Source organism: Vigna angularis, chromosome 10 (genome assembly GCF_016808095.1).
Source record: "Vigna angularis cultivar LongXiaoDou No.4 chromosome 10, ASM1680809v1, whole genome shotgun sequence".
Lineage (NCBI taxonomy): Eukaryota > Viridiplantae > Streptophyta > Magnoliopsida > Fabales > Fabaceae > Vigna > Vigna angularis.
The window spans coordinates 18,829,010-18,846,442 of NC_068979.1; the positions used below are offsets into that span (position 1 = coordinate 18,829,010).

The 17,433-nt window shown below is 33.2% G+C and overlaps 1 protein-coding gene and 1 long non-coding RNA gene across 3 annotated transcripts; both read right to left on the reverse strand.

The window, feature by feature from the left end:
* Positions 1-442: 442 nt before the first annotated feature.
* Positions 443-1,916, reverse strand: LOC108336026 (chalcone synthase 17). Its single transcript, XM_017572311.2, has 2 exons — positions 1,673-1,916; positions 443-1,582 (listed from the first exon to the last, which is right to left on the reverse strand). The coding sequence occupies exons 1-2, from the start codon at positions 1,848-1,850 to the stop codon at positions 591-593; spliced, it is 1,170 nt and encodes a 389-aa protein (XP_017427800.1). The 5' UTR covers positions 1,851-1,916; the 3' UTR covers positions 443-590.
* Positions 1,917-13,211: 11,295 nt separating this feature from the next.
* On the reverse strand, positions 13,212-16,933 carry LOC108334643 (uncharacterized). 2 transcript variants are annotated; one of them, XR_008245652.1, is made up of 3 exons: positions 16,716-16,921; positions 13,837-16,177; positions 13,212-13,464 (listed from the first exon to the last, which is right to left on the reverse strand). It is a non-coding gene; the product is annotated as an uncharacterized LOC108334643 (long non-coding RNA). The 2 variants fall into 2 exon arrangements; XR_008245651.1 differs by having other exon boundaries at positions 13,212-16,177; positions 16,716-16,933.
* Positions 16,934-17,433: the final 500 nt, after the last annotated feature.

The window sequence follows — 17,433 nt, forward strand, 5'->3', positions numbered from 1 at the left end:
CGGGTGGCTAAGTAAGCAAATATCATGACGTGGATAGATCGTAACAATAAAAAATATAGAAAAATTACTCACTTCAACACTTGACATTTTTAGTACAAAAAAAATATTATAGTCTTAATGTTATATATATATATATATATATATATATATATATATATATATATATATATATATATATATAACAATTAAAAATCAAACACATACTTAATTATATTAACTATTAAATAACGGCATTTGAAGAAAATTAATACAATGAAATTGTTACATTAAGAGTGTAATTCTTTTTATATAGCAAAAACAAAAATGTCAATACTTATTTCATTTTAAATTCTTCGCTCAATCAACAAATTACAGTGTCATTGGTGGAAAGTAGTTAAAGGTGTTGACTTGTGTGATGATAATAACAAAATACCAAATACACAATACAATGAGATACCAATCATAAAAGATGAAAATTTCAATTGGCTGTTATTAATCAGGCTAAAAGGCCCCCAAACGAAATATCATTTTAATGTAAATTACAACTTTCACCAACTTTGAAAATTGCTACATAATAATAATAATAATAAAACAATAAGGATGACACCGTCTTATGTTGCAACGCTGTGGAGAACGACGGTCTCAATGGTAAGTCCAGGTCCAAAACCAAACAAAACACCCCATTCAAGTCCTTCACCTGTGGTTTTGAGTCCATTTTCAGCAGATTTCCTCCTCATCTCATCCAAGATGAAAAGCACACATGCACTTGACATGTTCCCATACTCACTAAGCACATCTCTCGTGGCCTTCATCTTTTCAGGTTTCAGACCCAACTTTTGCTCAACTTGGTCAAGAATTGCAGGACCACCAGGGTGTGCAATCCAGAAGATGGAATTGTAATCAGAGATGTTCAATGGGTCGAAGGCCTCAGAAAGTGCCTTCCCAATGTTCTTTGAGACAATCCCAGGAACATCCTTAAGGAGGTGAAACGTTAGTCCAACTTCACGAAGGTGGCCATCAATGGCACCATCACTGTCCGGAGCAATGGTCTGTGCAGTCCAAACCAGCTCAAACAATGGCTTCTCAATCTGTGGAACTGGGTCAGAACCAACAATCACTGCAGCTGCTCCATCTCCAAACAGTGCCTGTCCCACAAGGCTGTCTAGGTGAGTGTCACTTGGGCCACGGAACGTAACTGCAGTGATCTCAGAACACACGACAAGCACACGAGCACCCTTGTTGTTCTCAGCCAAATCCTTGGCCAATCGAAGAACCGTGCCTCCTGCAAAGCACCCCTGTTGGTACATCATGTACCTCTTCACATAGGGGCGAAGTCCCAAGAGTTTGGTGAGCTGGTAATCAGCACCAGGCATGTCGACGCCACTGGTAGTGCAAAAGATCAAATGTGTAATCTTGGACTTTGGTTGGCCCCACTCCTTTATGGCCTTCACTGCAGCCTCTTTCCCTAGCTTTGGTACCTCTACCACCACTATGTCTTGCCTCGCATCCAAAGAAGGTGCCATGTAAGCACTCATGTTCGGATTCTCCTTCAGGATCTCCTCCGTCACGTGCATGTATCTCTTCTTGATCATCGACTTGTCGCCTGAAACATAAAAACAATAATTAATTAGGTTTATTCAACAACAAACATAACAATCATGTGAAAGTGAAATATATTGATTAAGCAACTTACACATGCGCTGGAACTTCTCCTTGAGATCGGTCATGTGCTCGCTGTTTGTGATTCTGAAGTAGTAGTCGGGATAGGTGCTCTGATCAACGCAGTTTGGTGGGGTTGCAGTTCCAATGGCAAGGATGGTTGCAGGGCCTTCTGCCCTTTGAGCCTGGCGGATTTCGGACACACTCACCATCTTTGTTTCTTTGATAGAACTAATGATGTTGATGATGATGGTGTTTGCTTCGGTTGCTGAAGTTGTGTGTTCGAAAGTGTGGGAGTAGTTATCGTTTTATAGGTATGCAAGTGTGGTTTTGGAAATGGGTAGGTGAGTTGCACGTGCATCACCAATTGCCATCTTACGTTGTATAATCTACCATGAGTTTGGTGGCATGTTTTAGAAGACCATCTCTACCTCCGTTAACTCATTCATTTATTTTTTATATGACTAATCAATAATTGGTGATATTTATCACGTTGTGGAACTTGGCTGTTGTAGTGGAATGTAGGAATTATTCTCCTACCATCAATTTGACTACCTATCTTGTGGGTTGACTTGTTTTAATATACATGTAAATAGGTTTATAAATGGTATATCATGCTAATTAGCTTCAATATTTTTATCTTGCTGTTGTTTAGCCTTTTACAGTTTAAAAGGATTTGCAGTAGAGATGTTGGAGTTTTACTGTGTTTTAGAAGAAGAAAAAATTAAAGAAATTTTTGAATTAAAAAGCATTAATAAATAAAAAATAAACAGGTTTTGTATGGTAGTATTGTGTAAGGTTAAGTATAAAACTGTGGTAGCGCAGATGGGTAGGTTGCATGTGAATAAAAGGTGAGGATATTATTTTGAAAACAACCAAAAAAAATACCAACTTAACAATTTAAAGTAATAATTTTTAATTATATTTACTTTACCTTTTAGTTTAAAATTTTGATGATATTATTGGAGTGGTGTAAAATTATTATTTTGGATGAAGTAATATGAACGGGTACAGTGAAATGCAAATAAAATGAGAGATGAGTGATTATTGGTATTATTGTATTGTATATTTTCTACTTGGTTGCTTCGTTGGTAAAGCGACGTTAAGTTCCATGAACCCAGAAAAGAATATGTCCACTCAATATTTTAAATTAAAATCAAAGTGGGTAGTTCATTGTTCAATGGTCAACCTAATGGAGCTACCTACCCGTTTTCTTGGTGTTCTTCTATTTTTACAATAAGTATGAGATAACAATCTTTCGGTGCGTACTTTTCTCATTAAAAAAGTATTTTTGTATATGTTTGATGATGTTACTGGAGTATCAGAGTATCTCTTCATATGGGATATCTTATATGAATTTTATCTTAACATGTTTATCACTTCAAGGCAACCAATTTTCTTTTATAATAATGTATTTTTACATATGTAATACTGTTACTTCGTGTGAAACATATAAAACACTGTTAAATGCTACTTATAAAACATTTCAAGTTGTTTATCCTGATGACTTTTTTCAGATAAAATTAAAAAGCTTCTTAAACAATTTTTTTGGAGAAACTTTCACACTCTCCCAATACACACAATTGCTTAGGTTTCCTTGGATTATGTTAACAATACTCAAATTAATTCGTCACTTAATAATATATTTTAACTTTTTTCTCTTAAAATTATTTAATATGTGACTTTGGTAAATATTAATAGAAAAAGAAATTGACTCACATTAATGCAAACGAAAATGTTAGATATGTCAACACATCTAACCATGCTAGTTTTCCAAATAATACAAAAATTGTTTAAAGGACAAATATTTTGTAAAGGCGAAAGAGATTTTTTGTGATGATCAAGTATTAAGATAGTTCTCTTCTACCAATTTCGAAAAAAAAAAGTTTAATTAGATATAACGTTGAAGGTCTTTTCTGTCTATTATTTTAGATTTTTTTTAAGTTGATTTTAAAAATTCTTTAAAGGACAAATATTTTGTAAAGGTGAAAGAGATCGTTTATGATGATCAAGTATTAAGATATTTTTCTTCTCCCAATTTCGAAAAAAAAAGTTTAATTAGATACAACGTTGAAGGTCTTTTCTGTCTATTATTTTAGATTTTTTAAAGTTGATTTTAAGTTTGACATTTATGCAAGACACATAAATTAATGTTGGATCCTTAACACCTGACAAAAAAATTTGTTCCTTTTTTTTTTAAAGGAAAACAACTGATAATTTTCAATGATAAGTTATGAAAATTACAATACATATTTTGATAATGTATTTGACTCACAAAAACACCAATGTAATTAGAGTCATCACTACAAAATACTCAACCATCTCAAAAGACCAATCAACAATAAAGGAAGACATTATTGTGTTTTTATAAAGCAAACACACTTTCAATGTGAACAAATTAGAAATTTAGAAAAGTAGCATGAATGCACAATGGCTTATGTTAAACTAACACATTGATTTTTTTTATTATGTGGCTTATGTTCATTTACACAAGCAGTGGAGAAGTAAGTTGTCTCCTAGTGCTAAAAAAAGTGTATTCTTTGACTAAGTTGATCACCAAAACATATATTTATGTTACACTACACAACCCAAGCTAATGTTTACTACTATAGATGCAATTTTTCATTAAGTAACAGTTTATATTAGAGAAATTAAGTAACAAAGTTACATCGGAAGATGATGAAAATGTGCAACAATCCAATAATCAAAATCCCCATAATGAGAAAGAATTTGAGCATGAGATCGAATGTTTCCCCTTATTCTAACAATATATGACATCAACCTAATACAAATCCCATAATGAGAAAGAATTTGAGCATGAGATCGAATGTTTCCCCCTTATTCTAACAATATATGACATCAACCTAATACAACAAAAATTTGTTAGATGGTATCACTAGAGATATCCCTAAACCTATTTATATCTTGACTTCACCAATAAGACCAAATACCATATGAGTAATTAAATTTTGAACCAAAATTTGTTTAGTTCAAAATATCAAAATTACAAGTCAATTATCTATTATATATATATATATATATATATATATATATATATATATATATATATATATATTCCTAACATCGTATACAAATCTTTAGCTAACTCTTGGTGGAAGGATGGTAATGAGAAGATGAAATCTAAAAAAAGGAATTAAACATGACAATTGGTATATTATTCAATTGGAAAAAAACCAGTAGAATGTCATTGGGTGTATTTCGTAAATGCAGATGATACAAATGAGATATTCAAAGTTAGATTAGTGGCAAAGGGATATACACAAATATATGGAATAAATTACGTTGAAACATTTGCTCATAACCAAAATTAGCATAATTCAAGCATTGTTATTTCTAGTTGTAAACCTTAATTGGTCTTTAAAAACAAATTGACGTGAAAGATACCTTCATACATAAGGAATTGTCTGAAGATCTTTATATGTAACCACCAAATGGATGTGAGATCCCACATATACATAGCAAGAAGGACAGTAAGTTTAAGAAATCATTGTATAAGCTAAAGTAATTGTCACTAACATGATTTGGTAGATTCACCAAGTCAATGATTGCTTTTGGATATCAATAGAGCAATTAAATCATACCTTATTTCTAAAGAAAAAGGAAGGAAATATTACAATTCCTTTTGTCAACGTTGATGACATGATGCTTACGATAGATGATCAAGAAGAACGTAAGACATTGAAAGAGTATTTGACAAAGGAATTCAAGATGAAGAATCTTGAACCTTTGAAGTACATTCTTGGAATTGAGTTGTAACGATAAAAATATGGTATTTTTCTCTCTCAACAAAAGTATTCCTTATTTATTGAAGAAATTGTATGACAATATACAACCCAACAAATTCTCCAATTGAAGGTGTGTTTTAGTTATATATTGAAGAATATCATATTCCAACTAACATTGGAAGATATCAAATACCCGTAGGGAGATTGTTATATCTCTCACATACTAAATTGTATTTAGCATATTCTCTCACCGTGGTTAGTTAATTCATACACAATCCACATTAAGATTAATGTTTAATATTGGTATTGACATCAGTTATAAACCTGAAATAGCCATTGATGTATTGATAGTGGCATATTTTACCATGATTTCAGTATTGAATTAGAGAAAATATCGACTCTTTCTTATCCTTTTTGCCTTGTAAATCCTAGTTTTCTTTTAGTTTAATAAGTGGTTTCATCTTAAGCTTTAATTAGATAAATTGATCATTAACCCCTTTATTTACACACTTAAACTAGTTGGAAGAAGTCTCTCCATCAAATGAAGGTGTTGGAACCAAGGAAAACAGGAAAAACAACAAAAATATGAAGAACCAGAATCCTGCTAAAGCTAGCTCGGGCGCCCTATTTCCATGGGCGCTGAAGCGCCAATGCACCAAGACTAGATCGCGCTCGGGTGCCCACTGCATATGGGCGCTAGAGCGCCATTTTGCTGACTGTCGCGCTGGAGTGCAAACTCAAGCGCGATTGCTGCTGATTTGGCAGATTGGGTTTATTTAACCCCAAAATAGAAGGGCTTCGACATCTTTGGCACCCAGACACAAATTCTCTCAATTGGAGCTCTTGGAGGCGAGAGCTAGGAGCTGTGGGAACAACCCTTCTTCATCCTTGGGTCTTCCTCCTTCTTCCATTTCACCATTTGTAAGCTTAAGCTCTCCATGACAATGGAGAGCTAATTTCATTCTTGTTGGGGATTGATGTAACCACGGATCTCTTATGTAAATTATAGTTGTTTTGAATGATTATATGCATCTTTCATTGATTGTTAGTGTTTAATTCCTTTACTTAAAGCTTGTATGATTAATTCAACCATAACATGATTTTAGGGTTTGCTTGATATTGGGAAATATTGGGTGAATCTAGAACTGGATTAAACACCTAAAGGAAATTATATCTAGGGATAGAACTAGGACCTTTGGTTGTCTTGAATCTCAATTCTTAAAGCGGATGAACTTGTTAGGTTTTCCAAGGGATTGGAGTTTAAGAAGTAAGTCTAGACTCTCTCTACCAAGGGATTGGGTTTGAGTAAATTAAAAGATTGACATTGGCTAATTAATGAAAAGGAAGTGATTTTCCATGCATAAGAGTGAAGTAGGTGAAATCATCCCCCAACAATAACATTTCATATCATTTCTAATCTTTCCACTCCTAAGTGTTTGAGTTTCCAAAGTTCAACTTTTACCATTCTTGCATTATATTTACTTTAATTGCATGAAAAACCCAAAAACATGGAATCATCCTTTAGTCTAAGTTAGTTGAAAATTATACAATTGTTTGGGGACATGAGTCTCTTGGGAAACGATATCCAGTCTTATCGGTTTATTACTTGAAACGATTTGGTACACTTGTCAAAGTCTCAACATGTATATGTGCCACATTTTACACTCATCATCTTAAAGAACCAGTGTAATATGTTTCCTTGCAACACTATAGAGTAGCATAGGCACTGATCATTGGAGGCAATGAAAGTTAAAGGTGCAACACAAGTGTGGGTGGTGTTGTGGTGTAGGTCCACAATGTTTGAAGAGGAGCATAGGGCACTCAGTTGTTTGTTTCCAGGGTTTGCATTAATGGTGTTTCACAATGCATGGAGTGGATGGGAGGTTGGCTGTTAATGGTTAGTGGAAAAGAGCAACACAAAACCCAAACATAACTCGATGGGGGTGGATAATGATGGTTACTAAAGTAACATAGAAAATCCTCAAAATGTTGTGAGCATAAGGGGTGACATGGCAATGGCAATTGCAAGTGTGAGGGATGACAATGATGATGGCAACTACAAGTTCAAGGTGGAAAGAAGTAATGACATGAGCAAAAAGAAAAAAAAAAAGAAGTATAGGAAGCGAGATCTATTGGGAAAAAATAATAAGTACATGGGGCCGAGAAAGGAAGAAACAAAAAAGTAGTTTGAATTTTTTATTTAAAAAACACATTACATTAGTTCCTAGTCCAATCAATGTAGTACCTGTAGGGAGGTTCGACACACACATAGATCTCCACACTGGTAAGATATTGTCCTACCAGGGCTTCATCTTACCATGGAGGGACGAACTCGTCTGAGCCCGATCACCAGACCTAAGCCATCGGCTCTGATACCAATTGTTAGGAACAAGACAACAAAAGAGAGGAAATAGAGAAATAAACGACACAAGAATTTAACATGGTTCGGCCAACAAATGCCTATATCCACGACTACACTAGGAAATGTATTTCGATTTTGGTGTATCTTTCAAGCTTTACATAGGGTTGCTTATATAGCTAAAATAAAGAACTACATCCCACAGTATTAAACCATGTGGGACTAAATTAAGCTATATAATACTAAAATTTTCCCACTTGGAGCTTGATTTACATTATCCCCTAGTGTAGTTGTTATCATCATCAATTACTCTTAAAGGTCAGTTGAGACAATACAAAGCCTTAACTTATTTGTTGTCACAGCCTTGGTCAACATATCAGTTGGATTCTCTGCACCTGGAATCTTTGACAAAGACAGGTCTCCATCATTTATCAAGTTTATGATAAAATGATACTTCAATTCAATGTGCTTGCATCTAAAATGAAGAACTGGATTTTTAGCAAGATATATAGCACTTTGACTATCACTGAATAATAGAGCTTCATCTTGCTCTCTCCCTAATTCTTTTAAAAGATTCTTCAACCATATCATCTCCTTCGCTACTTCTAAGATGGCTACATACTCAGTTTTAGTGGTTAAGAGAGAGACTTTTCCTTGAAGTTTAGACTTCCAACTAATAGTTGTACTACCCAATGTGACAATGTAACCTGTTGTGCTCTTTCTACCATCTAGATCTCCTCCCAAGTATGCATTAGAGAACCCTTGTAAAGTGAGATTGATTCTTCTAAAGGACAAATGCATCTTTGAAGTACCCTTCAAATATCTCAATATCCACTTCACACCTTCCCAATGCTTATTTCGGGGATTTGATAGAAACCTACTCACAACTCCCACTACATGTGCTATGTTAGGCCTGGTGCAAACCATAGCATACATCAAGCTCCCTACTGCAAAGGCATATGGCAACTTAGACATGTAAGATTCTTCTTCATCTGTTTGAGAAGATTGCCCTTTTGAAAACTTTAAGTGAGTTCTCGAAGGTGTATTCCTAGTTTTATCATTTCCAACATTGAATCTACTAAGCAATTGTTCTGTATATTTCTCCTGAGATAAGTTCAAAATACCTTCAGATCTATCCCTCGAGATTTAATACCAAGAATTTGTTTGGTTGGACCAAGATCCTTCATTTCAAAATTTTCTAACAATTCTCTTTTCAACCTGTTAATTTCTGCCATATTAGCTCCTCTAATCAACATATCATCAACATACAAAATAAGGATGATATAGCTGTCAACATATTTTTTCACGCAACAACATTGATCTTCTTCACATCTATGAAAACCTGAGTTTGTCATAAACTCATTAAACTTCTTGTACCATTGTATCGGTGCTTGTTTCAACCCTTATAGGCTTTTATGAAGCTTGCATACAAGATTCTCCTTGCCTTCTGCTTCAAAACTTTCTAGTTGTGCCATAAAGATTTCCTTCTCAAGATCCCCATGTAGGAATTCAGTTTTGACATCTAACTGCTCTAGATGAAGATTTTCTACAGCTATTATACTCAAGATCGCTCTTATGGCAGTCATCCTGACAATAGGACAGAAAAATTTTGTGAAGTCAATACCCTGTTTTTGTTGGAAACCTTTCACTATGAGTCTAGCCTTATATCTTTTATTGCCATCTGGTTCTTCTTTTAACCTATAGACCCACCTATTTTGCAAAACCTTCTTTTCTTCTGGTAGGTTGGTTAAAGACCATGTTTTATTCTTCTAAAGAGACTTTATCTCATCTTTCATTGCTAGCTCCCACATAACATATTCATCTCCTTGCATATCCTCAGCAAATGCTTTGACTCAACAGCATCACTCAACGACAAGTAGTGTAATGAAGGAGAATACCTTTGTGGTGCTACAATTGTTCTGCTAGACTTTCTGATCATGACTTCAGGAGTTTCTGACTCTACTATGTGTTCTGGTTTTGACTCAGGCTCAACTTCTGTATTCTGCCTTTTGTTGACTACATCATGCTTAGAAATTTCTTCTAATGAAACTTGTTCTAGCTGTGTTTACCAATTCGGCATTTATGTCTTTATAAAACATGTTTTCATTAAAAGTAACATTTCTACTTTTGATCATTTTCTTGTTTTGGTCATCCCAAAACATGTAGCCATACATGTCAAATCCATAGCCAATGAAAAAACATCGTTTTGCCTTAGGGTCCAGTTTATCCCTACTATTAGAGTCCAATAAAATATATGAAGCACAACCAAAGACTTCCAAGTGTGTAAGACTTACCTCATTTCCAGACCACACCTCTTCAGGTAACTTATAATCTAAAGAAACTGATGGTCCTCTATTTATAAGATAGGTTGTTGTGTTTATAGCATCTGCCCAAAATACCTTAGGTAATCCTAACTGGATCCTCATACATCTTGCTCTCTCATTTAAGGTTTTGTTCATTCTCTTTGCAACACCGTTTTGTTCTGGAGTTCCTGGAACTGTCTTGATCGTTTTGATCTCATTCTCTGAACAAAACTCCTTGAATTCAATGTTATCATATTGTCCACCATTGTCAGACTTCAAACTTTTAACTTTTAAACATGTTTGAGTCTCAACCTCCATTTTCCACCTTTTGAACACATAAAACACATCAGATTTATTCTTGAGAAAATAAACTCATACCTTTCTTGTAGAATCATCAATAAAGGTTACATAATATTGGAAACCACCAAGAGATCTCATTGGAGATGGCCCCCAAACATCTGTATGCACAAGTTCTAACCTTTCAACTTTAAATGTCTTTCCTGTTTTGGAGAAGGTAACCTTTTTCGGCTTTCCAAAGATACAATGTTCACAAGGCCCAACATCAACATGCTTCAAGTTAGGTATTTTACTTCTTGAGACCATGAGTTTCATTCCTTTCTCACTCATATGCCCAAGCCTTTGATGGAACAAAGAGGAATTGTTGCCAACTTCTGCATTTAATTTCATATCCTCATCTGCAATCATGTAAAGAGATCCTTGCTTCTTTCCACGAGCAACAACAAGATTGCCTTTCATTACCTTCCAATGTCCATCTCAAAAGGTGGTGTAATTCCCCTCATCATCCTACTACCCTATAGATATTAAGTTTCTCTTTAAGGCTGGAATATGTCTGACATTATTTATAGTCCACGAGTTTCCATTAGAGTTTCTGATATTAATATCACCTTTTCCAACAATATCAAGAGATTTTCCATCTATAAGGTAAACATTCCCAAACTTTTCAGAAACATAGTCAGATAATAGTTCTAAAGAGGGTGTAGTATGAAATAATGCACCTGAGTTCATAATCCATGAGTCAATAGAACTATCTAAACGACATAATAAGGCATCTGCAATTTCATCTGTTGTTGTATTTACTGATTGATCATCATATGGCTTCTTTTTGTTGTTGTTCTTCCTTGAAGCCCATCATTGATTTGCAAAATGACCATTTTTATGACAATTCCATCAAGTGATATCATTTCGTACTTTTGTTTGTGGTCTCCCTTTAAACTTTGATCTGCCTCAGCCTTGATTACTACCTCTCTCACTATTTCTTCCTCTATTTTTAGCACTCAATGTTGAACCAGAATTAAAACTAGAAGATTCCACTAAACTTCTCCTGTGAACATCTTTGCTTAAAATCAAGTCACGGATGTTATCAAACTTCAACTTAATATTGCTTGTAGAATTACTAATTGTAGTAATAGTTGCACCTCAACTTTTCGGAAGATATGATAATAAGATTAATCCTTTCACTTCATCCTCAAAAGTTATTGCATTGATGTCGTTTGGCTTCTCCCCTCTCAAGGGTAGATACAACTTCTTTTGATATAGGTAGTCCTCTATCTACATCTTCCAAAACTCAAAGTCACCGCCATCAAATTTCTCGATCTTCACCTTCCTTTCTTCCAATGTCATTGCTCCCACTGCTTTTGAAGAAAGCTCTCACAACTTCTATCAACTGAGATTGCCAAGAAAAAAGAAAATCAAACCTTTTTTGATGTGGAAGATCAGACAAAGCTGCAACCATAGAGCATACTAAGAAATTGGCTTTGGTACCAATTGTAAGGAGGTTTGACACACATAAATCTCCACAATGGTAAGATATTATCCACTTTGGGCTAAGTCCTCATGGATTTTCTTTTAGTACCACTCCAAAAGGCCTCTTATCAAAGGAGGTATCTTATGTGTATATAATCTCATATCCATCTCTTGTTTTATTCAATGTGAAACTTTGTTTGTATCCTAACAATACCTATCCACTTATTTATGAAATAATATTGCATTTTCATTTGTAATGGTTGTGTTTTAACCAATGTAATTTATTGTTGTAAAATATAAACTTTCCACTCGTGGTGAAAAACAAATGAATGTTATTATACAAATTTAGATATATAAAAGTTGCTTCTAAAATAAGAGTTATGTTCAAGAAGAACTCTAACTATAAGATTTCAAAGTTTACGTTGATACAAGTTGGACAAGTGTACTTGATTTAAAAATCAATCTCTAGATACTTCATATTTATAAGAGGTAACATTGTCACATGAGAAGAAAAAAACATAAAGTTGTAACTAGATTCAACACTATTACAAAAAAGTGTATAGATATCGTTTTTTTATCATCGATAGCGTTTTTTAAGTATTATATGTGTTATCTATTAATAAATAGTGCTTCTAAAAAAAGTGTTATCTATTGTCAACCACCAATAGATAGCACTTCCTTAAAAAAATATTATCTATTGGTTGCTTACAATAGATAACACCTTTTTAAAAAAATACTATCTATTAGTCTAAATTTAAAAAACAACAATTAATTTTAGAATAAATATTTTAAAAAATAATATAAAAATTGGTTCTATTATATACAAACACAAGCTATCTCTTGGTTCTATTATACAAAATATTATATAAAATATTGAGAAAAATATAATAAAGGTCTAAAAAAATGTTCATTAATGTGAATAAAATTTATTGGTACAATAATATTTCAAAATATAATCATTAAGTCGTTAGTACGTGACATAACATTGCTTTATAAGATAATATATACAATCATAACATATATATACTATCAGTACTTATAAGCATATACATCACCATAACATAACCTATAAGCATGTACTAATTACATGTAAACACCAATTTTTCTTAACTTCAATAATTTGACTGTCACAATATTGTGACATCAGCAACTACAAAAGTACTACAAGAAAGAAAATTAATATAAAATTAGTTAATTAAATTTTACTACAAATTAATTATGATAATAATTATAACTTACATAAGTTGGAATTATTTCTCCTTAGCAGTATGTGATAATAACTTTCATATATTAGACACTCGTAATACCCACAATCATTGTCGTTGGGTTGTCTTAGACACTAGAAATTCAAAAGTAAAAAACATCTTTATTTGAACATAACAGCAAACCAAAACTCCAGTAAACTCCAAATAGATTTTGTGCATCTAATAACTATATACCATATACAATTTAAACTCTTAATAGTAAGTTATACAAATTCAATGCGTGAAAAACTAATAACAAATGCAACGATTAAAAAAAAAACTAAGGTTTCACCAGATCTCCATCTTGGTCTCTTTCTCCACATAACTATTGCCTTCACGTAAAAGCTCAACCAACAAGAAGCATGGCGTCACTACTAAGATAATGGATGAGCCGTCCGCAGCCACAGCGTCTGGGGAGTTATAAGAAAATTGTCTAATACTCTCGATAATTAAGAAAATGAAGTCAGAACTAAGAAAATGAAGTCAGAACTAAGAAAACAACGTTTCAAATTTTCTACACCTAAGAAAATAAAAAAAGGAATTCAGTATTATAAAACAAAAAAAAATAATTATTTCGTCTAAATTATTTCGATTACATATTGTAAAGTACTATAAAACTAAAAAAATACTTAATTCTCTCCTTTGAATAATTTCAATTGCATCTTGTAACGGTCAAATTTCACGATAAATCCAAAACTCATAAAAGCTACGAGAAACCAAAATTACTTAGGAATGTACAAGTGTCAAAAAGAAAGTAAAGAAAGTGGAAAAGAGATGCATACGAGGCAATAGAGAAAAAAGCAATTCCTCAGTGGCTTCGAGTATGGCATGGCTGAACAAGACAAGAAACAAATCACAATTGAATTCTTACACTTGAAGATCCTGAACAAAGAAATTAAATAATACAAATGAAACTCATCCAGGAAGTTATATTACCCTAATTATTTTATTATTATTTAATCCTAAACTGCCAATGTGCTGAAAAGGAAACACAATCACATTTAAATTAGTTCCTTCAACTTTAAAACAATAAGCAAGTTATAAATGAATGATAAAAGAGTACTGTTATGACAACTATTTATTCTAGAAAACTAAGAATGCAAAATATCACTATATGAACCTACAAAACAAGCTAAAACTTAGTCAAAACAGGACAACAACTAACAAATCCTAGAATCAACAATTAAAAACTGACCAAACTAATTCCTAAAGTTTTGAACACCCAACTAAGACTAGAACTAAAGCTAACTAGTTATTAAGATTAAAGATGTATAATTTAACTATAGTACCATATTATAATTAAAAGAAAATTCACTGAACTAGCAAAATTCAATTACAGAAACAAAACTACAATCAAGCTAGAGTAAACAAATTCATTTCATCAATATAAAACTGTACATAAACCAATCTACCTATTATCTAAGAAGAAACAAAATATGGTATCTATACTAACTCATTCTATCAAAAACAGATACTAAAAAAGTAAAATTGAGATAAGGAAGATAGAACCAGGGATGAAGTGTAGTTGTAGTGAATTCTAATGTGAAATTGAAGCTTGATTGATCAGAGGATTGACAGCATTAGTAACATAGAAGTCATCCAATAGTAAGAAGAAATTAAGCCCACGATTAGTGATGCAGCTCCAAAGCTGCACCCTTGCATTAATGAACCAATTTGCCACCTGACATGAATCAAATGGAGGCCAGCAAACATCGACAAGACTGAAATTTTAGGGGGTCATTGATTTTTAATGTTGGATCCTCATCAAAACCAAATTTTCTAGGAATAAATGTAGACATTTAATTTGTTCCATTTATGTTGGAATAACTACTTTTTATGTTTAACAGCGGTATTGCTTTCAACCTAATTATCATAAAAATTAGCAAACTTACCATACATGTCAACTTATAAATGTTCGTGTAAACATTATATACTCTTTACTGTCAGCTTCGAAAAAGAGTGATTATTCAACACAAGTAATCATTCACAAACATGCACTAATACAATCTTCTACAACTGAGAAAAATATTAACTATCGTACCTGGTTTCTTGTTAAACCAATTTGTCTAGCCAGCAAGTTTTCTCTGAATCCTTTGGATAACTGGAACCAAATGAAAATTGGAAACAGGGGAATTACGGATGGAGGAAGTGCTCAAAGAGCCATGCTCGAAGTATTGAAACAGAGGTTTCAGGAAATCCCCTCTGAGGCCTCCAAGCTTGTCGCATTACACCAAATTGCAGAAGTGCCTTTTGTTGTCGAAGCTGCTCATCAACATAGCGTAGACGAGGTATTAGCTCTTGTTCTCCAGGGCTCCTTTGAGTCACTTGAATTTGGCCACTAATGGTATCACGTAAACACCGAAAGTGACGTGATATTGTACTCAAGGTCAGTGTAGTGTATGATTCAGTTGCTCCACAACCAGCAACCATATCAAAAGATGAAACCACAATCTACATCTAGTTGCAGTACTGTCTATATCTTTTATCAACCTGCCATGATCACTCACACTAGTTGTGTCTTTAGTATCTAAGTATACACAATTTAATCAATCACTAATGCAGCATATGTATAAAACTAACTAGATTGCATAACTGAAAATCAACAGCGGAAAAAGTCATTTACTCTTTTATTCTGTAACCAATTCCCTGCTACTTATTACTAAGTGTTATAAATCTATACATAGCACTTTTAATACATATACTTATTTCCAGGAGAAACAATAACATACAAAATTAGAAAGTTGTAGTGGTTGTTTAGTAAATAACTTTACACGAAAGCTTAAGTTGTTAGGTAAAACGTTCATTTGGAACGTGTTTTCAAATGATTATTTTGGATGAAACAATTTTCTCCTAATGTTCTCTTACAAACGATATGAAAAAAATGAGATTTTTACTTAAAAATAAACTACTACGCATAAACTAAATATTTTTATATGTACCAAAAACTTGAAAGCCAACTATTTGAAATACAAAAAAACTGGGACCGACCAGGGCCGTTATATCAACAAAATAGAAACGAAGAAAGAATTGTAATCCAATAAGGAATGCAGCTTTAGCGATGTCAGCAAGAAGAGTTCCATTACCAGCGTCCGATTGCCAAACGACATACTCACTTACAAATGCCTGCCAACATAGAAATCATAGAAATCAGCTGGATGATCCAAGGGTTTTTGAGAACCATCGTAGTTTGAGATAATTTGAATATCTGGGTTAAACATGTCTGCTGTAAAATAGGAAATTCAAGAGTAAGTCATAAATTAAAATCAAAAGTAAAGCTAGAACTAATTTGGTCTTTCTTCTCGAACACAACCACTCCTAATTTGGTCTATCTTCTCCTTCGTTCTCTTACTCCTTAGATGCTCCCACTCTCTTTTCACTACCCTTACATAGTCGCTTACCAAACGAAATCAAATCTTCAGCTTCTAAAAGATTGCCTTCGACACTCTATTCGATTCTGCCCCTCTCAGATTCCACCATCTTCAATAACCACTCCTAACTAAACCTTGCTCTTATGAATCGCTCATGCCCATTTCTCCTCAGAGCATTAGACGCTCTCCCTCACGTCGCTCTCACTCTCACGTCCTTGTTCCCTTAACTAGGGTTTTCAAAAAGGAATAAGAAAGGAGGAGAAACAGATAAGAGAAGGAGGGAACGTGGATACCTGAACCCAGTGGACTAACGGAGCACTACAGCAAGTGCTTAAGAAATGTCGCGGGAAGTACACGCACAGGGATGAAAACCGCTCTTTTAGATGAACGAATTCGAAAGAAAGTCGAAAGAACAAAGATAAAGTCAAATGAGCGAAACAAAGGAGAACGGGGGAAGTGACAATATTTTTTTCAAACTTTTTTTAAGAGTCATAGATACAGTTTATATTAAGAAGCGGTATCTACTGTGTCGTAATAGACAACACTTCTTTAAAACTATATATCGAATTATGAATTAAAAAATAATATTAAATGTTTATAAATAACGTTTTTATAGATAACATTTATTTAAATAAACTTATTGTTACACTCATTCATTATATCTCAAATTACAAAATTAAAAGAATAATATTAAATATTTATAAATAACGTTTTTACAGAGAACATTTATATAAATAAATACTATTTATTGTTTCACACATTTATAAATAATACTTATTTAAAAAACGTTATCTATTAGATGTTAGCAATGAACAATAATACAGTAAAACAATAGTTTTAGGACTCTCTAGAAAGTTTGTGACTCATCACTTCTCCAAGATTTTGATATGTACGTTATATCGTTCAATTGTGATGATAAGGTTATACATGACCTTACTCAAAACTATGGTTAACATAACCATTGAAACATGTGGAGGTTGACAACTTTCATCATAAAGAAACTTAATAAAA

Bases quoted from the DNA above. Each gene is read 5' to 3' on its own strand.
- LOC108336026 (XM_017572311.2), bottom strand. From the start codon at position 1,850: ATGGTGAGTGTGTCCGAAATCCGCCAGGCTCAAAGGGCAGAAGGCCCT. The intron at 1,583-1,672 runs GTAAGTTGCTTA...TTTATGTTTCAG, and splicing joins GGAGAAGTTCCAGCGCATGT to GCGACAAGTCGATGATCAAG.